We start from the raw sequence: 24,655 nt of genomic DNA, 5'->3' as shown, positions 1-24,655 counted from the left end.
TAAGTCACCTCACCATTATTCCATTAGAGAGAGTTAGCAGAATCTTAAAGGCATAGATCAAAATATACTTTATTTCAAAATTCAAAGATTAAAACAGATACTTTTAAAAGTTTTTAGATCAAAATAGAATAAAGATACAAAATAAAATATAGGATTTAAACCTAAAATGAATCAATAAAATATAAAAGTGAGTATTTAATAGGAAATTTGAAATTTAAAGAGTAAATCATGAAACATTTGGTCTAAATTGAAAGAAGATTCTAAATTTAAAGGTTAAATTGTAATATTGTGAAATATATAGACAAAATTGAAATGAAATTCAAAATGTAATGAAAACCTATGGATCAAATAAAAAAAAACAAAATCCAAAAACTAAAATGATACAGAAATACATAGTAGACGAAATAACATCATTTCGGTCCACCTTTTTAAATCTTTCATTTCATAACATTACTATTTAGCTTTTTTTTCTTTTTCTTTTCAATTTAGTTATATTCCATAACATTAGTGAGTTTTTCAAAATAGAAAAAAGAAAATAAACTATTTATATTTTACAATAAAATTTATTGCACCAATTTCACTATTAAAAATATACAGTAAATATTTAAAACAAATATGAGCTTTTAAAGGAAGAAAGATAAGAATAACGTTATGATTGAAGTTTATATTTAATAGTACGTGGTTGCATCTCAAAATCTAAATAGTTTCGAGTGATTTATTTTAACATTAACTCAAATGAAAGGTGATAATGGAAATAATATTTATTTAGTTTGTACAGGGAAAATGGTGTAAAAATAATAAGGTAGAAAGGAAGGATGCTGTGTGTTGGGTTTTTGCTTTTGTGTGTTTTGTTTTTGGTGTGTGGTGTTGATATCAAAATAATTTTTTTTTTTTTTTTGTTTCCTTTTTGTTTGTAATACGTGTGGGTGTCAGAAGCCGCGTCTGTGTGTTTGTGTTTTTTGTTAGGCTTTTGAAAGTGATTTTGATTGGGCTTTGGGCCCACTTTTATGGCCTCCGATCCAACATTTCAAAACCAAACTATTAAATTCTCCTCATCAATGTTCTCACGTTTTACCTTACTACTCAATTCATATGTCCATTACTCATGCAAAACTCAACCATCACATGAAAATCTAAATAATACCATCCTTTTTTTTCATCTTTATTTATTTCAATTCCTCAAACCTCTATTTACATTTATTTTTTCTATCTGTATAGTACAAGAATCTTATATATTTAATTATCGATCTCAACATTTTAAACCTTGATTATACCTTTTCGTAAAAGTGACAATTTAATATCTATAATTCTTTTGTTTTTAATAATTTTTAACATTTATATGTAATAATTAAATCTTGAGTACTGGAGTTGGCGCTAGACAGAACAAAGCATTAGAGAGCTTGGAGTTAGGCGTCAGAAATAGGATCCTTATACACCACTGATATAGGCGTCAAAAGATCGACGCCTAAAAAGGATGCTTGATCTAAGAATTGGACACCTTGCATGTGGATACAGTAAGCTTTGATACCAAACACTCTTTTGATTTTACTTGAAAAACAAAGTACAGAAAGGGAGGAGATTGAGTGAGAACTGACATGAGAGACAGATTTTTTTGATATATGTGAAATGGGTGTGAGGACTAGATAACGCATTCAACACCACATCATATAGACGATTTTTTAATATATAGTCGCAATGAGTTTCGTAATGCTTTTTAGCAGACGACACATTACATTCAACGCCGTGTCAGCCCCTGCTTCAAATGTTTTAATTGAGTCGAAAAACCGAATTTGATTAAAAGTTGAATATATATAAACAATGAAAAATGTTTTAAGATAAAAAATATATTTAAAAAACATTATGCCTTGGCCATCGAAATGACAACGACGAGTAAAAATATCGATCAATCCACATTTATTTGTCTTTGTCGAATTAAAACTAAAATGTTTTTTTGAAGCAGATTATTTGTACCAATTTGATTATAGCTAAAGATTGAAGTTGGGATTTTTACCTCCATTGCGTTGAATTTGTGCTCCATAGTTAATTGAGTAAATGTTTTCAATTGAATATCTAAATACAGATTAAGTGTTTTGCTTATGCATGTTAAAAAATTTATCTAACTATATAATAATTTATACTCGCAAACATAAACAATCCCAACTCATATTTTTTAAACATGTAAGTCGGATTGTTTTTTTTTAATTTGTTTAGATTGGTTCTAATTTAATTTCTAAGACTAATTAGATATTTAAACTTTTATTAAAATTAATTAATTAAACATTTCATGTGATGATTTTATTTTAAACTAATTAAATGAAAGTTTAAAGATTAAATACTAAAACGATCGAGTAAACGCCTCAAGAACGTAAAATTAATAGATACAAATACTGAAAAGACCAAAATAAAATTAAACTTAACAATCCTAACTTTATTTAATTCTAAATGATAAAGAAGGTTTGAAAAGTTAAGAAAAATCCAGAAAAAAAGAATGGTTTCCATTCTATTTTAGAATTTGCTTGAAATTAAACTATCAATTTTGTATATAAATAAGCTGAAAACTGAAAGGAAAAAAGCATTATAAACAAAGAAGCTAAGACAATTATTACAAATCTCAATTCAGATTCAAGATTTAATCCACATTTCTAATGTTTTGTTTGGAACCCAATGGTTTTAAAAAATTCCAATTAATCCATTTCAAATGAATTTGGTTGTTTCTTATTATAGGAACCATAAAGAATGGTTTTAAAATTTAAAAACTTTTTTAACCTTAAATTACATAATTGACCTCATCATTTTTTAAATTTTTATTTAACAAATTTGTATATAAAAGTTTATATACGTAAATTCTTAACTTTCCATTACCATTCAAACATGGATTTCTTTTTTCTAAATACATTCATTTCAAATCTTTATCGTTCTCAATAAAATGAATAATCTAAAATAATTTTTTCGATTTTTTAAAACTTTTTTATTCAATAGGTGATTTAAGACAACATCCTCCTTCAAAACCTAAATTCATTTGGATTTTTTCTTATTCTATTTTTAGAAGTGTCTTGAACCACTCCAATTTTTAAAAAAGAGAAAGAAAAAATAGTAAATAGTTTAAGAAAAATAAGTATTTGACATTCCAGCTAAACATATAGATCAATTCTAGAAAGGTAAATCTCAATAAACTTTTCGGATATATAAGAGATATTATGGGTGTTCAAAAAAACCGGTAACCCGACCAACCCGGATTACCCAACCCAAACCGTAAGGGTTGGGTTGGGTTAAATTTTATGTTGGGTTGGGTTGGGTTAGAAAATTGGAGAAAAAAAGGTTGAGTCGGGTTGTCGGGGTTGTGCAAGTTAGGGGTAGGGTTGACCTGGCCCAACCCGATTATATATACATATATAGATACATATATATATATACACCTAAAACCTAAAAGTAAACCTTATTTTGAATTAACATTCTATACTTGAAATTTGAATGTATAACACACGTATATATTTGACACCTTATACCGTGAATAATAATTTGTTCACCTTGCATATTGAAAAATAATACGAAAATTTGTCTAAATAAATTATGGAGAGATGAAAAAAAAAAAAAAAACAACCCGCCAACCCAACTCGAATTTTTTGGGTTGGGTTGGGTTGGGTTGACCCTTACGAATTGAACCGATAGGGTTCATTTTTTGTCAACCCGGATACTTTGGGTTGGTCCATAATTTTCCTTCAACCCGGCTCAACCCGGCTTATGTACACCCCTAAGAGATATTAATTAGGATAAATTAAGAGTTAAATCAACTATAATAATTATGTAAAAAAATCAACTATAATTAGAAATAATGATCAATCTAGAATGATCAACCAAGAAATCCAACAAATTAAACAAACAAATTACACCACATATATGAATTATGATGGTGAAGTGAAGTAGTAGAATTTGCTTCTTCCCTACACGAAACAAAATCAATTGTCACTCAAATTAGTTTTCAATAGAAAAGCAAACCTTGATATCTACCCTTCAGTACTGTCAGCCAATGCAAAAAAAATTTGTTTGTAAATATATAATTCACAAAACCTTGGGCATAAATTTTCGTTAAATAGAAAACAACGATCCAACGTCATAAAAATGAAAGAAAATAATTAGTTTTGAGATGAAACTTGTCTAATTAGATATCTAAATCGATTTAACCAAAATGGAACATAGATCAACTTCCAAATTTCAATAATTATGGTAACCAAAATACATTCTCTAGAAAACAAAACTTTATTATTGTCACAAATATACAAAATTATACGGGGACAAAACAGTAATAGGTGCCTTGATCTATATTCTAATAAACTTAGGATACCAAATTACATCAATGGCCCCTTTTCTTATACCTCTGCATTTCATCGGACAGTGAAGAACACTCTGATTTACAAATAAAAATATGCAATAATCAAACAATCAAGTTCATTTATTTACCATTAATTTGTTAATTTATGTAATGGTTTTCTTTCAGATCCTACATTTCTATGTCATATTCTAAAAGCCCATAATAATGATGGAAAATTCCAGGTTTAGTTTATTATCAATTAATCTTGCCTCTAATTTACCTGAATTTTAACATTTTAGAATGATTTATCTTCTCCCACCAATAATCTCCTTAAATTATATACTGGTTATGATTGCATGGGCTATACCTTTCTCAATTATTTAAGTAATTATGTGGGGGTTACGTTTTTGGTTTTTTCTTCTTCTAATTTTCGTAATCAGCCATCTTTAATATATATACATATATGTTGTGGTAAATAAATGGAGGAAAAATTTAGGGCTGACACTGTTCAAACAAGAAATTTAAACTTCAAATTATTCCCAGTTTATCTTATATATACTCTTTTTCTAAAATTCCGAAAGAAAATAATAATAATAATAATAAAAAAACCCTCAAATAAATTGTCTCATGACCAAGAAATCTAATTAAATTATTTGTGTGCATGTAAACATATCTAAAATAACGAAATGGCAAGATCTCTGGATCTGCATGTAAATAGAAAAAGGAAGAAAACCCAGAATAATTCTGAGGGGGAAAGAAGGGGAGAAAAAAATGGGGTTACCTTTAAAAGAAGGAGGAGGAAAAAGCCGGAGACGATGGCGGTGGCAGTGGAGGAGGAGGAGGAGAGAAAGCCAAGATGGCATTCACTTGCAGAAGCACCTGCACCTCAATGGCCTTGTTTAGAAGAAATCAAAGATGAAGGTGTAGGTGCAAATGCAGGTGAAGGCTAACAATATGGCCATATATATATTTTTTTTCTTTCTTTCTTCGATTTCTTGTAAGCTGAATATAAATATTAAATATGAAAGAATTGGTATATGATTGTTTATATATATATATATATATATATATATATATAAAATAAAGTTTTTGAATTTGGAGAATGCAATATTATATGGTTGTATGGGGAAAGGGAAAAAGGAAATGTGGAATTAGGGCTTAGAAGAAGAGATAAGGATGTGAAGTGGGGGGAAGAAGAAGTTAGATTTATTTATTTAATTTAATTTAATTTAATTAATTATGGTACAGTTTTAGGACAGAAGTTGTTCGCTTTGCCCACGTGATCCAAACCCTCCTCCCCACGTGGCTTTTCTTCCTTTCTTCAATCAACTTTTGACACCTGTACTTTACCACCTGATCTCTGCCCTCGGACCACATCCTCCACTCCTTTACCCTTTTTAATATTTTATTTAATTCACTCAAAACACTCCTAAGTGATCTTTTTTTTTTTTTTGTTTCAAAAATGTTTAAAAAAATCCATCATATTGTTGTAATTATATGATGTAATTTTAGAATTGAAGGTGTTTGTATATAAATTTTAGGGTTGAGGATAATTGTAATTAGGAAAGGAGTAAAGAGAGAGTTGTTGGAGGTGGGGGTAAAGAAAAAAAAGGGGGAAATAAAAGTAAATAATGATTTTGTAAGAAGGGAGGGCGTGGAATAATTGTGTGGGGGGGTGGGATGGAGAGAAAGGACAAATGGATTTTATTCTATCGAGAAAAAGTGATATATTTTTTACGGCCCCTATGTGAGAAAAGACAAAATAATACCCTCGAACGCGTGAAGAAGAAGGACTCACAACATCAGATTCTCTCGCTTGCTTGTTGGTATTTGGATGGATGCCAATTTCTTCTCTTTATTTTCAAAATTCATTCACATACATACATCACCTCTCCCCTTTCCTTTTCTTTTTTTCTTTTTTTTATTAATTGTTTCTTTCATTCTCTCTTTCCTAACTTTTTCCTTTTCGCCTCCACATTTCTTCTTCTTCTTCTTCTTCTTCTTCTTCTTCTTTCCAATTGGTTTACTTTAATGTCGATTTTCAAAACTCAACCAATTATGTGTTCCAACTCTTGTAACGTTATCACATACCCATTAGCCATAACAGTTTTTTAAACTTTTCATAAACTAAAAACTGTTTTCAAAGTCAAAATCATCATACAAGAAATGTTAATTAATCTCCTGAAAACTCCAGCTTTGACATCAAGTGTATGCATTCCGAAGATTAAGTGTGAAAAATTAATCCAAATCTCCATAGATCTACCTAAAATCAAGTTCAACTCTGAAAAAAATTATGTTTTTAGCAAAGCTTAAGGGCAACATATATATTATGTTTGACATAATCTAATAATACCACGCACATCATTTATTATTTATTCATATATCAAATATAGAATATTAGATCCTTAGTTTGTTTCTTTGATGAATGTTAAACAATTAAGGGGATGTTTGGAAGACTATAGAAACTACCTATTACTACAATAATACATACTATTTAAAAATATTTTAAAAGTTAAAATAGTTGAATGGTTGTGAAATACTTTAGATTTTTCTTTTTTTTAAAAGAAAATAATTTTTAAAATAAATGAGTCGATACAAAGGAAAGACACACATGATAACAATAAAAAGGAAAGGAAGTATTGATGTTAATACTTGGTTTCGTAGAAAGAAATAAAGAATATTAGGACAAAGTTATAAATTAAAGGTAGGGACAAAAATGAAAATGGTTGGAAAATGAAACCTGAAATTGTACAACGTGAGTTTGAAACAAAAGAAATTGAAAGCAATTTGGTGCTAATGTATGTAATAAGGAAACGTGGCTAAACATGGACAACTGAACGATCCCTAAAATGGTTCCATTCTACTACTGACTACCGTACAATGCCAATAAGACAAATATACCCTTCGGGGACGACTTCATAACAAAAACACCCACATATATATATATATATATTTGTTGCATTGCCAGTGGACTCTTAAATCATTACTTTATTATGTCCCACTCCCCCAATACTTTTTTTCTGTGGGTATAACGGTAACAAAAACAAAAACAAAAAAAAAAAGGTCCATTTTATTGGGTTTAGTTTTCTAAATTCGAATAAAAGTTGGATTCATTTTCTGCAATTTCAGAAAAAGTTTGTGTTTGGTGTTTGTTATATACTCAATTTCAAGAAGAAACTCAAACTCAGTTTGCTGAACAGCATTGACATCACTTTCTTAACTAAAAAAAAATGGTTTCAGTAAAAATGGTTTTGTTTTTTGTTTTTTTCTTCTTCTCAATATTAGAGGCAAACAACAAAACCTTGAATTTCTGTCCAGCTGGTATGCAATCCATCATTCGTCGGGTGTATGTCATTAGTGGGCTGGGAGCCCATTGGGGAGTAAGTTTGGTTTCAGCTTCTTATTTCTAACGACCCAGCCCAATGTTCTACTTTTTTTTATTGAGAAAACCGTGGAAATAGCAAAATCTTTGATAGAAAAAAAAAATAGTAAATCTTAAAATTATTTTGATTTATGGCAAAACCATCGTTATATATTTTTTGTCCAATTTTTTTGGCAAAAGCTTACCCCTTGTGAATGACAATGACTCATATACAAAGTATTTGTCGAAGTCAAAAAATCAAACAAAATATCATATAACACATATTTGTAAACACATTCACTTTTGGTAAATCTTAACTAAATCAAAAAATATTCTATTGTTGGAACCAACATCTCCTGAAGATATAACTTAAATTAATGTTGAAACATAATTACAGCGACATACTTGTCTAATCAAAATTAGAATCCTTCATCTCCATTTTCCACGTCTGTTGCAATGATTTTCATTTTTCATTTTTGTTTTTCGATTCTTCATCTTCCATTTTATGATTCTCCATCTTCCTTCATCTCCCATCATCTCCCATCTTCTTCAAGCGAACAAACCCTAATCTTTCCACCTTGAAGAGAGTAAACCCCAATCTACACCCTCCCTTTCTTCATCTTCAACTTCATCGATCATGGATTTTCAAGAAGAAATATAAACATTTGAAGCACGAAAATACTATCTCTTAATTTTCCATCTTCCATCTTCCATCTTTGATTTTCAAGTCTACAACCTGTAATCACGCTTGGGGTGGAAGAACAAAAACCTTCACTTGGAAGAAAGAAGATACAAAAGTTGTATCTTCTTTGCCTCTTAGAAAAATTTTAGCTCATTTTTTTTAAAAATTATTTATATTATTTAATTAATAAAATTAGATGGAATTTAGGAAATTTTATCTAAAAAAATACAATATCTTAGCCTAGTTTGTTAGAAAAAATAAAATTTTAAAAATAAATTAAGATCTTAATATGAAAATTAATTTTAATTTCTAAATTAAATATTCAAAATTTAAAAATAAATTAAAGATACCGTAAGAAAACTAATTTTAATTTCTAAATTAATAACGTAGAAAGATTCAAGGTTATTTTGAAATAAAAAAAGGTTGAGATTTAGCCAATAAAAAAAATAATAATATGGTTATTTTAAAACAAAAAAATGAATAGAGTTATTTTAATCTTTAACAAAATTGTTAAATCCCGAGATATTAGAAAAAGGTTATGATAGTGATTGTATATCTTGTTAACACATCGAAATTAATTAAGACTCATAAATGTATATCACGAATTAATTACGTTAGAAAGACTTTTTGTAAGAACACATACATTGAAATAATTACAGTTCGCGAATGTGAGTATTTTGGTATTGTATAAAATACCACGAATGTGTGACATTTTGAAATCATGTTAGTTGGTATGTTATTTCTTCGATCACATGAACAGATCTAATTATAGATATCAAACCAATATTAATAGAAATTATAGTTGGGATTTTCAAAATTCAAATTAATAATTTTGTTATTTTGAGATTTTCAATTAATGTTATTTTGATATAAAATCTATTGTTGAGATTCTCCAATTTTGAAAAATAATAATTTTGTTGTTTTGAATTCGAGTAAGATAATCGGTAAACAATCAATGGTTGGGATTCTCGAAATTCAAAATAATAATTTGGTTATTTTGAGATTCAACCAAGTAACGTTATTTTAATATAAAATCTATCGTTGATATTCTCTAAACTAAATATTAATAATTTAGTTATTTTGAAAATTGAATAAAGTTGTTAAAATGTTGAATCAATTAGTTGAGTTCCAAGATATTAAAAAAAGTTATGATATGGGTTGCTATATCTTTACCAAATTGAAAAATAATTAAACGCTCATAAATGCATAACATAAATTAATTACACTGTAGAGATAAAATAATTACAGTTAAAAAATGTGGATATTTTATAAAATATCAAGCACGTAAAAAATGTCATTTGCTAAAAACCAATAGAAAAAGTGGTTTGCCATTTTTCAAAATGACCGGTAGAAGACGATCATTTATTATTCCTCATAAAGTAGAGATGTCCATGGAGGATGGTGGGGGATGACTTCTCCGTCCTCTCCACTCCCACTTCTACAATTTTTTCCTTATAATTTTGTAATTTTAAAAAAATCAATTAACTTAAATGATTAAATTGAGTTTTAATTAAATAGTTAATTTTCATTTTTTTTTGTTTAAATGATTAATCCTACCTAATCTTTTTGAACTTAAACCGAAATTACATATTTATTTTAATAGTGTGAAAAAATTACCTACCAAATTATATCTATATATTTAATATAAAAACCCAATTCAAATATATATTATATTGGTTATTGTTACGGCTGATTTCGAGGGAAAAAATATTGTTGAGTTTTAGAGTATGGTATGAGCACAACATGCAATCAAAATGGATGGAAGCATCGACTTAGGTCAAGACCAAGCTAGCAACCTCAATCGAGGCCAATCCTTACCAAATGTCGAACATGACATGTTTTACACAATCCCAAATCCAAAGTAACACTTTAAGTTTGACTAAACCAAACACAAAACTAAGCACATCCTTTTTGATCGACTAATTGTACAGTTATCCTAAAGTGACTAGAAAGCCTTAGAGATCACTCTAAGTCAACTTGATATATAAATACATCATTATAACTTTATACAAGGTAACTTAAGTCCAAGTCTCAAACTCTTTTTAGATTCCATATTCTATCGTTCTCTAACTTAGACATTGAAGTGTGTGTAACAAGTATCACACTATTGTGCATGTTTTGTCTATTGTCGAGACTATGTTATTCTTATTCTCTTCAAACAAATTAAAAGTGAGTATTGCGTACACTTACCTTTATTAAAAAAATATATTGACATCAACCATGTTGAACAATTAAAATTGAAATTTAAACATAATATTTATATAATAACAAGAAGAATAACAAGTAACAAACATAGCAACAGTGATAGTAATAAACTAAAAGAAAAAAGGGGTATAATGGATGCTTTGTTAGAGGAAATGTTTGTCCACTCCCTCTGCCCTCTTTTGCCCCCCTAAACTAGCCATGGAAGAGTGAACATCACCTAGGAAATTTCTCAAGTTGTAACCAAAAATAACACAATAATATTAAATAACTTATAAACTAAAATTAAATTTCTCATTTATTTCATTGCTATTTTCTTATTCATAATTCTATTTATTTTCTCACCATTTTCTTCCCTTTCCTAATTCCTAAATTAAAATTAAAATTTCCCATAAATTTTCTTAATTAAAATTTCCAATATAAAAATGGATATAAAATTAAAAGTTAATTTTAAATATAACAAAAGAGGTTAGGAGGAGCTAACTTATTTACCCATATTTTTAACGATAGACACCGATAAATGACTACATAGGTCTATAACGGCCTAACGAACTATCTCTAATAATAATTAAAATTTTACTATATTTGTAAATATATTTTGAATAATTTTATCACATAAAACAATTTTCTAAAAGATGAGACAAATACAAGATGTAAATGGTGAAGCATATAAGCTTGTAAGTTGTAACTAAACTTTAAGAAAAAAAATGCATGACTATTGTACTGTATTTGATTGATTTCTTGCTTGGACGTACTTATCTTCATAACTAAAAGATAAAATTTCGTAGGAAAATAAAACCCTATTCTATTTAATTTTTTTACAAGTTCTAAAAAGGATCGTAAAGTTCCTCTGCTAGATCGATTTCTCGAGAAAGGTCTCTCATAAATATGTGAGCGTGTTAATAATTAACATAAGATTTATGATTTAAATTTACTATCTTAATTGTAAATGAACAAATAACTAAAAAGTGTTAGCAACCTAAACGTGTGTGGGTTGAGGGAATGGTCAACCAGTGACCGACTAAAGATGGGAAGCATCTAAGCAGGCTCTCCATTAGGAGTTAGTAAATTAATGGAACCACACATGACCCACTACCCAAAGTAAACCCTTGACTTCATATTATATACTTCTTTTGAGTAAACTCCCTTTTTTGTCATTTATTTACTCACAAACATAGTGGTGCTGTGTCCATCTTCTTTCATTTTTCATGCAAATACTTAATTGATTATACAACTTACATTTATTCTTACCTAAGTTTCACACCTCATTTTCTTGTTAGTATTGACATAGTCTATGTATCTAAAGGTCGAAAGTTCCACCCTTCATCTTCTTCTAGTTGATGTACTAAAAAAAGAAAATTTTATACTTTGTTTCAAGACAAAATATCAGTTCAAACGTATAAAATTATGAAGTATTGATTTCAACTATAAATCAATGAATATATCTTTTTAAACCTTGAATATTTACAAGTGTATTAATTTATACATTTTTTTTATTACATTTGGCTTGAATTAACTTAATGTGGTATTTATAATTAAATTGATCAAAACTCATTAATATAGCATCTGAAATCACAATTATTATTTCATTTTAAAATCTGTCCATATATACTGATTTAGAGTATATCCACTTAATTAAACCAATCCTATGTTTCATAGTATAGTTTTCGAAATAAATCATATTTAACACAAAAGCCAATGGGCTATACTATACATGTCCATTCAAATTTCTTCTTGATTATATTTATATATATATATATATATATATATATATATATATATATATATATATATATATATATATATATATATATAATTTGTGAATAAACCACTTCTTTGGAAGTTTAAAACAATGAGTCATATTCGTACAATTGCTAACATGATGTGGCCATCATCTATAATTTAAATATAAGAAATGTATGAACCGAATCATGAAAAAAAATTCATCGTAACTTTATGCATCATTAAAATAAAGTCAATTGGCTTTATTTATTAGTCAATTGTGAAAAAGAAAAGAAGACTTCATTTTTCAAGTCTTTGTGCAGAAAGAAAAAGTTCCCTCATTTTATAGTGAAGAAGAAAAAAAGATCATTACATGGGAAGAAAATCTTGTTTTAAAACACAAAACTACTATATATATATATATATATATATATATATATATATAGGAAAAATTTCCCACATGACAATTAGTAGTTTTGAAGGATAAAATGTATTAAAAATAATTTATACATAATTAATATTACTAATTACATTTGAACAAATTTAATTTAAAAAAGGAGGTGAAAAGCCGTGGAAGCATCCACTTCGTCTCCCCCGTCTTCACCGCGTCTTCATCTTTATAAATTACTCCCCACTTCACTCCCATTTCTTCCACAAACCCAAATTCATCTCTTCTACACGCATACCCTCAACAAATCTCCATTCCCAATCCTTACAATGGGCGAGGTCACATTCTCATTCTTCTTCTTCCTCCTCTCTTCTAATTCTCACTATTTCTTTCATCAATTTCTCACTCATTTCCCCCTGTTTTCTTTCTGTTTTCAGAAAAAGAACGATGACATCACCACCGCCGTCTTCAAGATCGATATCCACTGCGAGGGCTGCGCCAACAAGCTCAGAAAGTCCGTCCGAGAAATCCCAGGTAGATATATATATATATATAGATATATATATATATAGATATCCCATTCCCATTTCCATGTACCATTACCATTCCAAACCCCACAGTAACACTCCCATGTTTATTCAATTTAGGTGTTGCCAGAGTCAGAGCAGACTGGGAGGCCAATAAGCTTACGGTGATCGGAAAATTTGACGCGGCTAAGCTCCGAGATAATCTCGCTGATAAAACAAAGAAGAAAATCGACATTGTGTCATCAGAAGGCAAGAAAGAAAAGGAGTCGGCGAAGAAACAGGATGATGAAAAACCGGATAAGAAAACAGAGGACAAGAAGCAGCCGAAAGACAAAGAGGTGGGTGTGGGTCGGTGAGAAATAGCTAATGTGCGCTTTCATCAATGGCGTATGTTAGAGAAATACAACTGTCAATATTTAAGTTCATTGCTGTCCGCAAGTCAACTTGGGACTTTATTTTAAAATATTATTTTAACTCATCAAAGATTCAAAATTTTCCGACCAGATTCCGGTGACGACGGCGACGTTGAAGGTGGAACTTCACTGCCAGGGTTGCATCGAGAAGATTTACAAAGTTGTATCCAGAACAAAGGGTGAGTTTTACTTTTCACGTTTAAGTAATGTCCGAATGTGAAAAGATAATTAATGAGTTTTGTTTTGTTTGGTTTCAGGAGTGGAAGACATGGCGATTGAGAGACAAAAGGATTTAGTAATGGTGAAAGGGAAAATGGATGTGAAAGCTTTGATTGAGAATTTGGAAGAGAAACTGAAGCGGAAAGTTGCAGTGGTGGTACCCAAGAAGGATAAAGACGACGGAGCAAAGGGCGGAGACGGCGGTGACAAGAACAAGACCGGAGGAGAGGTAGCTCAAGAGGGCGGAGCAATGGAAGGAAACCGGCTTGATTACGTGGCAGTTCCGGTTCCGGGTTATGGATACGGGTACGGATACGGATACGGGTATGGGAATGGTGGATTTGTTGGACAACATTTGCCTCAGCCTCAACCTTTGCTTTCGCCTCAAATGTTTAGCGATGAGAATCCAAATGCTTGCTCCCTTATGTAACAAATAATCAAATATTAGTTTAGTTTATTTATTTATTTTTTAGAAAAATGTAATTTCTTATTGAATTTTGTAAAACTTTATTCCATTTTCTTCTTTAGAGTCTTGTAAGAAGTTTTATAAATAATAATCTCATTTTGTTGATTTGTGTTTGTTGTATTTACAGTAAAGTAATAAAGTTTTGACTAGTAATAGTGGTAATATGATTAAAAAGAAGGAAAGGAAATGCTTGATATGCGATAAGGTTCAATTGTATTCGTTAATGCTATTCGGAAATTCCATCGAAGTGCTTATATCCTTAGTTTTGTAATTCATTTATCCGTGCACGTAGGCAAAAACTAGTAGTGTAATTCATTTGTCCGTGCACGTATGTCATACATAATTGAAAGTTACTTTTTATGGACATGCCTACTCTATTTTTATTTGTGTAGTTTTTGAATTTGAAAAAGTTGTTATAATTAAATGGTGGGTAGTGTTTTGTCTAAGGGAATAAAATGGGAGATAAAAGTTGGAATTAAAAGTGTGAAACATTGAGCCAAAATGCATACTACCAACGATGTGGCAATTCATGGTGACGTCCAGCCAGCAAAGACTTATACCCAATCTTTGATGAAAAAAAAAAAAAAGAAAAACAAAAATCAAATCAAGCCATGGATTGGATGTTGGCTGCATATATATATATATATATATATTTTTAACTGCATCTGTTTTGCTTTTTAAAAAGTGAAGGTTATGAAGATAATGAAGTTAAAGTTAAGTTGATTTATATCAAAGTTGATCTATTGAGGACTAAATATAGAGATGAGGAGAAAAAGGAAAAACCATGTTAAATGCTGCAAAGAAGACTTTTATAATTTACAAGTGGATGCTAGTCATATAACATCAACATTTAAGGGTTGATTGAAAATGAGAGCCTATTTTAAATAATTCCTACTTTTGTCCCCACTGTGTCAATTTTTTGAAAAAGGTAATTGTATTATTGAGGTGGATGTGGCTAAAAACACTATCAAGAATGAAATGTGTTGTGATATTTTTTGTGTTATTAGAAGAAATTCGTTCAAAATGGGAAAACCAAAGCTACTGGACAAACTTCGTATTGCTACCACTAGTTAGGCAAAGGTCTTTAGGGTGAAAGCTCAACTAAGAGCCTGTAGCTTTAACTATACTTGTAGTAGTTACATAGGTAAAGTTAAATACTGCTAGTGTAAGGGGGAAAAAGAAAAACAAGAACGTGTAAGGTAATGTGACAAGCTCGTGCACTCTCTTTAATGCAATCCTTGGCTTTCTATCAATAATTGAATATCTTGCTTGTAAATGGAATCTTGCCTTTTTAGTCAGAAAAAGGGGTTTTGCTCTTTCTTCCCATTTTGTTTGGATTGGAAAAATGGCTTTTCTTCTTTCTCCTTGTTTGAACAAATTTATCTCCAACTGAAAATTTCCCATAGTAATACTCTGGTCAAACCATTGTTTAAACCCTAATCACTTTCTAGAAGATAAGCTTTAACATTCACAATGAAGTTCTTATGAAATGGAATCTTCCTTCAGAAAACTGAAAATACTTGATTATTATCTTTTATTCTACAATTCTTCCACGCAACAGTTACATATCAGACAGCACGAGCAAGAAAGAGAGCCTCTTAAACCAGAAAACCAAAGCTAATCTAATGGAGAAAAAGAAAACTAAAGTAATACATGGAAGAAAGAGGAGAAAGTAATGTAGAGTTGTGATGATCATAAAAGGCCATTTCACTGTGATATAACATCATCATTACCCCAAGTGGGTTATGGTATCACTATCACTATGCCACCATTTAAGAAGTGGAGATAAAAAGTTGTCTCTACTTCATAAACTTCCAAATAGGATGAGTGAGTGATGTTTAATCTGATTGTAACTAATAAAGATAGTTCCTTCCATTTTAGCAGCATCTAGTCTTTCCTCATGACTAGTTAAGCTCTAGTCATCTAGGGAAGGATGATAAGATTTGCCTTAGGAGCTTATTGAAAGCTTGACCGAGATGTCTCGTCAACATTGTTGTCGAGTATAAGTTAACTCCGTTATTCTTGAGCGAATATAGCCCAGATTTTTGTGTGGTTTCTAAAGCCTTTCTTCTCGATTTCCTTTTTTATGTTTGCGTGAATGCCTCTTCCTTGCCCCTGTTGAGACCATCGACTTTGAGTCGCATAGCCAACACCTCTCCAACAACGGCTGCTGTCTTAGCATTGCAAGACCGGCCACATTCAAGTGAGCCTTTGATGGAGTGTTCGACTGTGGACGCAATTGCGACAATCCGTCCATTATTTCTATCTACCACATTAGCTATTATGTACTTCAAAGATCGTAGCACATAGCACTTTCTTACTATCATTTGCAACGATTTTCTCAAACGCCATGTTCTAATCACCTATCCAAAATGTTAAAATGTCCCATAAGTTCTCAAACTAGCAAAAAATGGTATGCTACAACTCAAAATGCTGGATGATAAGCATAAACACATGGTCTTTTTTTATTTTATTTTATTTATAATTTTCTATTCAAAGCTAATAATATTATAACACTTAAGAACAAAAACATCGTACCAAAATAAGGTATTTGGATTCATATCTTTCACATAACCTAAAATTTTCTTACCTTGTGCCTCCTCAAACCAGTAACCATGTTTCACATAACCTAAAATCTTTCATCCCTCACACCAAAAAGTAAAGAAATATTCCTACAGTCTCCAATCTCCATTGACAATATCCTTCTCTGATGCCATGAATAAACTTTGTCTATTGTAATCTATAGGTTTCAGGTGGCATTGGGATGAAATCTAACTAATATCAGCATTGTGTGTTTTCAATTATTTATTTTCAGAACCAAAAAGGTGATAGCACCTATAAAAAGTAGCCAACGCTAGAAGATACACTAGAAAGATTACATCAAAAGAAGAAGATAGGGTCGTAGCAACATTTTTTGAGATTTCTCAAATTGTGAAACAATGTTAGTTTTGGTGCCTCCATGGATCTTGCTCTAAAGAGCTTTGCAATTGTTCCTTCTGCTAGGTTTTTTCTATTTTTATATATATAAAAATGTCTAAGCCAACTTACATAGACCTAGACTAATAGTATAGGTAATTTGTTTGACCTAAGATTTTGGGGTCGAGAATATTAAATCTTAGGTAAGTAGTTACCACGAATCAATGAATCTATAACCTTTTAGCCTTTTACCAAGGTCATATCCTTTTGTTTACCACTTGGTCAAGCTATGGTGGTTGTTCTTCCTCTTGGGTCACATCCAATTGATTGAGTGTCTTATTTATTAATTAATTATTTATTCTACTGCAACTACTCAAGGTTAGATTCCCAGTATTCGTTGAAATATTCATTTCTCATACAAAAATGTTCCCATTAGAATATATCAACGTGGGCTTTCTAATTTTCATCATCCATAACTGCATGGGCCTAAAATTTTGGGGTAAATTTTTCTGAAAACTACCACAGAACAAACTATCGAAGCACTAACAATTTGATTGCAAATTCACGTAGATATCAAGAAACTATGCTGTTGTGCACTAGCCAGAGAATAACACTAATACAAATAAAACAACAATGGAAAACCAAGTCGTCAAATACTAACTCATAACCAAAGACATTAAGGTAGCGTCCCTTACAATTGGAAGAAGTAGACAATGAAGGTGCAACAGATGATTAAATACTAACCAAGTTGATGAAACTTGAAAGTTCTGCACATGAGTGCTAAATTACGAAAAAAAAAACCATCAGCAAAATTTGCAAGGTTATCCATCCTCAAAATTGAATTAATGAAATTTCATCTCAAAACCAATTGACTATGAGAGAAGTAGTTTCATCTATGTTATAAAGAGTGTGAGTCCCCTTGATTTTTCAACGTGAGATTCTTAACATCTTAATATCATCAACCATTACTTAAATTTACATGAAATAGTGTAATTTATAGAATCATGTTATTTCATAAAACCAAAAAATGAGATAATTAAAAGTTGGTTCATTTATATATATGCATAATAATCCAGCTCTAACTAGGAAGGATAGAGATTGCGTATGAGATGAAACCATTCACTAAGACGATGAACAAATTACAAGTGTATGCATAACATCTGATGTAGTAAATTTAGGCTTCCTTGTAATCACCTATAGTATATATAAAAGAATGCAAGTGGAGAAATTTTTTAACTTCATTTTACCCTTTTATTGTAACTTCTTTTTAATATTGTTTTAGTGGCAATTTTGACATTCACATATATTTATTGTTTGTGGTCATTTTCATTCTAACTTTTAATGTTTGTTGTAGTAGAAATGATTTTTTTTAACTTTTTATCTCCTTATTATACCTTTTGTCAAAATTTTAAAATTTTTTCTCCAATTAATTATATCATTTAAATTTATCCAAACCTATTTATATTTTTCTCTCTCTTAATCTTCTATCTCCCAACTATTTGCATTTCTCTCTCATATTAACTCTTTTGTATCGTTCCTTTCAAATTCTTCATTTTCAAATTTTTGAGTATAAATATCTCATTTTTTTTCATTCATGTTCACAATTCACGACAAAATGCTAAGAATGAAGAAGTAATCAAATCATACTTTTATATTTTCTTGTAATTTTTTTTATTTTGTTATCTACTTTTTTTATATAGAAGTATGCTTGTGTATATTATTTCATTCATAGGTTCTTTTAGCACACAACAAAAGTCGGGGAAACTTAAACTAACAACTTTTGATACACATGTTTATGCTCTTTATGTTTAAATTATGTAATATTGAGAAGTTTTTTTAATATAACCATGAGAATCTTGCTCATGTTTTTTTCTTCATTTAATTATTTTATTAAAGCTACTTTATTAATGAAATATGGTTGGGTGACTTCTACTTTGCTTATGTTCAAACAATGTAAATATTGTTGAAATTTATTAAGTATACATAAAGGTAATAAAATGTGTAAAACAAAAAATATTAGTCATTCCTCTAATTTTTTACCTATAAAATCATTAAAAAAAAATGATATAATAAGAATTAAGTTGTTCAAGTATTAATTAATGATTTATCTAACAATAATATTTTTTAGCAAAAAAAAAAAATTGTAATATAATTCTGATATTTATTTTATTGAATTCTTTGTTTTTATAACAGTGATGCATGTATATATGGTTGAAATATTCAATTTCACATTTGTATTAAAAAAGTGTAATTTCATTTCAAAATATAATTAAAATAAAAAATGTATTATGAGATAGTGTATTATGATGCTTTTAAATTTATTATTCATTTTATACACACTACGATATGTGTATAAAAAGATATAAATATAAAACTATTGAAATGACTGTTTCAATTTTACAAAGTTAAGTTAAAACTATAATTATAAAAGACGTAATAAATTCACACCATAAGAGTCGAGAAACCAAAAAGGGAAAGCAAGTTATAAGAACTTTATTGGAAAATTGCCAAAAATAGCTTAAAAAAAGGAGGGTTAAAAGACTTTTGGGATAGTTTTTGAAAATGAAGAGTTTTAGGACAATTTAGGGATGAATGGACAAAAATGCCCTTAATTAAATTTCTCTTTCTGTTTCCCTTTCCCTTCTCTTCCACGTAAATAGCTTTCCCTTTCCCTTCTCTTTCGCGTAGAACATCTGAAGTAAAAAAAAAAAAAAAAAAAGTCGCATTTTCTTGGCTTTTGAAATTTCCCGTTCTACTCCGATACTCTGCTCTAATGTCGTTCGAAGCTACTCTGGCCGTTCGTCGCTTGTCGTTCGTCGGTCCTCCAGTGCATTTCATCACTCCTCCTTTTTGAATCATTCAATCAACTTTGAGTGTTTTCTCTTTTTTTGGTGAGTTTCATCTTTAACCCATTTTCAATTTATTTGCTATAAATGTTTGGTTTAGGCTATTTTGGAATCGACTTATTTGTTGTAAATTAGTTTAGTCAAAGTTTGGTTTAGGTTCTTAAAAAGTTAAATGGGTAGTGAAATGAATTGAAGTAGAGGGTTTAGTTGGGTCAAATAGAGAAAGGAGTAAGCGACAGGAATAGAGAGTTCAAGAGGAGAAATTAGTTTGGTCTATACTTGGACAGATAATTATTCACTATTTACATTATTTACACGATCGAATGAGGTAAGATGACTTCGATTAAGGAAATGATTGAGGTGGTCTTTTGAAGATAAGTGCGATTGAAGCTCCTTTATTCTGATTTCTTTGGAACTTTCTTCTAACTTCAGTTTTGTCATCTGATTTGTCACATGAGTGTAAATACCTGACTTTTGCAATATTACCAATATAGTTGCATTTTGCTCTTTTTCTTTGGATTCCTTCTTTAACTCCGGATTGCCTGCCTCTTAGAAGTGCAATTGAAGATCTTTTATTCAACAATGAGTTTCTTTTTATCTATTCTGTATTGTCTTATATTGTGAGCAATTTTTCATGTCACTATGGATGCTTCTCAAACCACTCTGGCTTCCTCTTTGATCACTTTCTATCACTTGCACTTTTGTTAGGTTTCTCTGTAATTTCAAATTTTGAAATACTATGAATGATGTAATGGTCCATATAGCTCATGAGCATAATAAAATGTTTAAAGAATTGTTCTATTTAATTTGAGGTAGTTTGTTTGTAAGAAGAAAGGAGAATGATGGAACAATTAAGACTTAAGTCTATTAATAAGATCGTAAATAGTTGAATGTGAGTTGATAATTTTAGATTGCATGCACATAAGAATGGACACGTTGAGAATTTGAGTTTGAAGAGGCAAGAGAATACAATTAATGAAAATGAAGAAGTGTTAGGTCATAAATTGGAGTAGAGGAGAGAGGTGATGATATACATAACGGAAGGGATATGCATTAATTTGAGACGGGAAAGAAGTAATGTTCATTTATGGATTTTATGGTTTAAATCTCATAAATACATCAAATTTCTCATTTAAAAAAAATTTAATTAGTAAATTGTTTTTAAACAAAATATATCAACAATTTTATATTTTAAAATGAGACTGAGTAGTGTTTTCTTTGGAATCCTTTAATTCTTTAGATACATGAAATTTCCCATTAAATGCCTATGATGGAGATCAAAATATTAAAATATCAAAGTTTGATATTTTAATATTCTTGAGGTAAATAAAAAATCATCTTCTGAAACAAAAAAATAAATTTAATTTTTCTAACGGCTCTCATACCACCCATAATTATCAATTCGTGCTTAGCTTTTTTCTTAAACGTGAATTGATAACCATGAGACGTTTAAAAAACCCAAATAAAAAACCTTGTTTTGTGAACATCTGTAATTTAGTTTAAAAGATAAATTTTGGTAACAATTTTTATGAGTGTTGTAGGGTGCTAACACCTTCCCTACACACAACTGACTTCTAAACCTAAATTTGAATTTACGTAGACCAATGTTTTCTTTGGTGACCAATCACACCTTAATATAATTGGTGGTGACTTCGAACCTATTATTTATTAAAATTAAATAACTGAGGACGTTAGCCGCTCCATGTCAGGACAATATGATCAACTTGTTATCAATCTAACACATAATATTCTAACTGACTACCTAAGTTTTGATGATGTTGTTGTTGCTATCCTAAAAGAGGAAAACTGGTGTAAGAACAAAGAAGATAAGTTAGTAAGTTCATAACAAACAGAAGCCTTGACAGTGACAAGAGGCAAACCATCAGAATGCAATTCAAGTAGGAGCAAAAATTAAGGTCAAAGTCGCAAAGCAAGAAGAACATAAAGTGCTACAATTGTGGAAAGAAGGGACATCTAAAGAAGAATTGTTGGAATCCAAACAAGAAAGATTCCAATCCTTAAGGAAATGTAGCAAGCACCATAAATGAAGGTGGTGCCTTGTCTTGTGAAGCAGTGACAACTATGGAGGGCAAAAAAAGAATGGTTGATGGATGGTTCTTTGACTCATGAGCCACTTATCACATGACCTCTCGTTGAGAATGGTTCCATAATTACGAACCTGTCTCTGGAGGACTTATGTTTAGTTGTAATGATCATGCCTTGAACATTGTCAGCACTGGAACTATCAAGTTGAAGCTCCATGATAATACTGTTTACACGATTCAACAAGTGCGACATGTAGAAAACCTGGAAAAAAAAAACTTACTCTCATTAGGTCAACTTGATGATCTTGATTGCAAAGTTGTAGTTGAGAAAAGACTTATGAAGGTAATCCAAGGTGTGCTAGTACTTATGAAAGGAAGAAAGGTGGATGCAAACTTGTACATGTTAGAAGGAGAACTTTGCAGGAAGGAGAAGCATCTGTTGCTTCAAGTAGTTGAGGTGAAAATCTCTCAATGCTGTAGCATCACAAATTGGGCCACATGTTTGAACAAGGATTAAAAGTTCTTGTAGAGCAAAAATCTACTCCCAGGGCTTACTAAGGTATCTCTACCCTTTTGTTAGCATTGTATTACAAGCAAGTAGCACATATTGAAGTTCAATACATTAAGTTCTAGAAGTAAAGTGATTCTAGAACTGGTTCATTCGGATGTATGGCAATCACTAGTTACATCTCTAGGAGGAGTAAGGTGCTTTGTGTCCTTTATAGATGATTGAGGAAAACAATGTTTGCAAAACAATGTTTGCAAAACAAAAGTTCTTCGGGCCCTAAGTAAAACAATATGTTTAGGATAAAAACCATCTCAAACATGGCGTATAAAAACATAAGGAAATTATGAAAGATAGCGGAAGAAATATCGTAGCGGTTCCTATATAGTCAGTCACACTTGCCAACTTACCTTTCCTCTTACCTTTGGCTGAAAAGTTACATGAAAAGGGTGAGTATATAAAATATACTCAGTAAAAAACTCACTACTAGGACCACTAGGTGAAAGTTAACTTCGTTCATACCTCATGCCATAACAAACTTGTGAATTTGTAGCTAGTTAACTTCGTTGTTCTTACCTCGTGTCATGACAAACTTGTGAACCCGCAGGAACACACATCCGTCTTATAAGGTGAACCCGTAGGAACACATAATAATTACATATATTGAGCTCGTAGGAACACATAACAATCACATATAATGAACACATAGGGACACATAATAATCACAAAGAGTGAACCCACAGGAACACATAATGGTCACATAAGGGTGGAGAACCTAAAAACATCGTGCACAAGGGTATACTATCCTAATAGCTAAACCTAACAATCACCATCAGTCCAAAGCATATGCATATAACAAACTCAGTAAATAGACATCCTCATGATTTAACAGTAACCACATAATGTCACAGTAACCATAGTCACCCTTCATAAATTCCACAGTAATCCATAAGCTATAATTGGCAACCTATTAACTAAGTAACTGGCTACCCATCCCAAGTATCAGAGTAGCTTATAATAAGTCAATAGTTATCCAACACAATCATACTATAACTCATAGGCTATGTAAATAGCTCCTTATAATAGTTATCATAATGACCCATAGGCTATGCATAAATTTTGTCAAAAAAAGAATCAGTAAACCGTCACAGCTAACCAACATCATGCCTTATCAAAAAGTAAGAGTCGTTCTCACAGTAAGCATGTGCAAATAATTATCCTTAGTCCAATGGCTATCCTTTGCAATTAACAATAACCTTAGGCTATACAGATAAATGATCATCACAACTATCATAGATTATGCATATAATATATGGTACGTGTTAGACATTGAAGTTTAAAAGTAAATAAAGAGATCAATTGAAGCAAGATATTTCCATTTATAATTCAAAAGGATGTTGAGTAAAAAATAAACTATCAACGATTTTAATAATGATATAAACTTAAATTTCGTTTTAATATGGAACCATTTTTATCTGCTAAATCATTGTGGAGTTCTTTTTGTATTTTTCCGATTAAAATATTAATCATTCAACTCTTAAATTTTACTTTAATAACGATTTTTCTTTTCCAAATTATTAACCATAAACATTGAATTTAAATGAAAGGAGCAAAACAATATGAAATATCATTTTAGAATAATATAAATATGCATTAGAAAGAATTTGTGTTTGTGAAACGATGTGCATTGATGATGGTTTTAAATTTCAATTTAATTGTTCTTTATTAATAGTTAATAAAAGTTAAAAAGAGTATTTTTGTATATTTAAATTATTGGCGAATCAAAAAAAATTTTAAGACTTAAACTTAGGTCTAAAGAAAGTTGAGAGAAAGTTTACATAACTTTTTAGTATTATTTTAATTGTATATATATATATATTATAAATAACATAAGTTAAAGGAGATTCAAGCCTCCCAAATCTATACTAAATTTATTGACGAAGAAAACAAAATATAATTGTTGAAAGATCAAAAGAGAAATGTAAAATTAAAATGAACAAAAATTAGAAAAAAAGAATAGAGGTACAGAAAATTTGAAGGGGTGAAGACAAAAT

The 24,655-nt window shown here is 30.0% G+C and overlaps 2 protein-coding genes, 1 long non-coding RNA gene and 1 other non-coding gene across 4 annotated transcripts; 1 reads left to right on the top strand and 3 right to left on the bottom strand.

Annotated features, from left to right (window-relative positions):
- Nucleotides 1-4,176: 4,176 nt before the first annotated feature.
- LOC127151724 (uncharacterized) lies at nucleotides 4,177-5,823 on the bottom strand. Its single transcript, XR_007824884.1, has 2 exons — nucleotides 5,091-5,823; nucleotides 4,177-4,404 (listed from the first exon to the last, which is right to left on the bottom strand). It is a non-coding gene; the product is annotated as an uncharacterized LOC127151724 (long non-coding RNA).
- On the bottom strand, nucleotides 5,162-5,258 carry MIR530B (microRNA MIR530b). Its single transcript, NR_120722.1, has one exon. It is a non-coding gene; the product is annotated as a microRNA MIR530b (primary transcript).
- A 6,827-nt stretch (nucleotides 5,824-12,650) lies between the features above and the next one.
- On the top strand, nucleotides 12,651-14,394 carry LOC103502993 (heavy metal-associated isoprenylated plant protein 3-like). The gene is made up of 5 exons (XM_008467132.3): nucleotides 12,651-13,002; nucleotides 13,102-13,198; nucleotides 13,312-13,529; nucleotides 13,696-13,783; nucleotides 13,862-14,394. The coding sequence occupies exons 1-5, from the start codon at nucleotides 12,994-12,996 to the stop codon at nucleotides 14,251-14,253; spliced, it is 804 nt and encodes a 267-aa protein (XP_008465354.1). The 5' UTR covers nucleotides 12,651-12,993; the 3' UTR covers nucleotides 14,254-14,394.
- A 1,475-nt stretch (nucleotides 14,395-15,869) lies between these two features.
- Nucleotides 15,870-17,048, bottom strand: LOC127151723 (uncharacterized). Its single transcript, XM_051091766.1, has 2 exons — nucleotides 16,880-17,048; nucleotides 15,870-16,652 (listed from the first exon to the last, which is right to left on the bottom strand). Exons 1-2 carry the CDS (start codon nucleotides 16,904-16,906, stop codon nucleotides 16,374-16,376), a joined length of 306 nt encoding a protein of 101 aa, XP_050947723.1. The 5' UTR covers nucleotides 16,907-17,048; the 3' UTR covers nucleotides 15,870-16,373.
- Nucleotides 17,049-24,655: the final 7,607 nt, after the last annotated feature.

The sequence above is a fragment of the Cucumis melo genome, chromosome 11 (genome assembly GCF_025177605.1).
Source record: "Cucumis melo cultivar AY chromosome 11, USDA_Cmelo_AY_1.0, whole genome shotgun sequence".
In the NCBI taxonomy this organism is placed as follows: domain Eukaryota; kingdom Viridiplantae; phylum Streptophyta; class Magnoliopsida; order Cucurbitales; family Cucurbitaceae; genus Cucumis; species Cucumis melo.
Note: the sequence above shows the minus strand (reverse complement) of the source record. Positions and strands in the feature narration are given on the sequence as shown.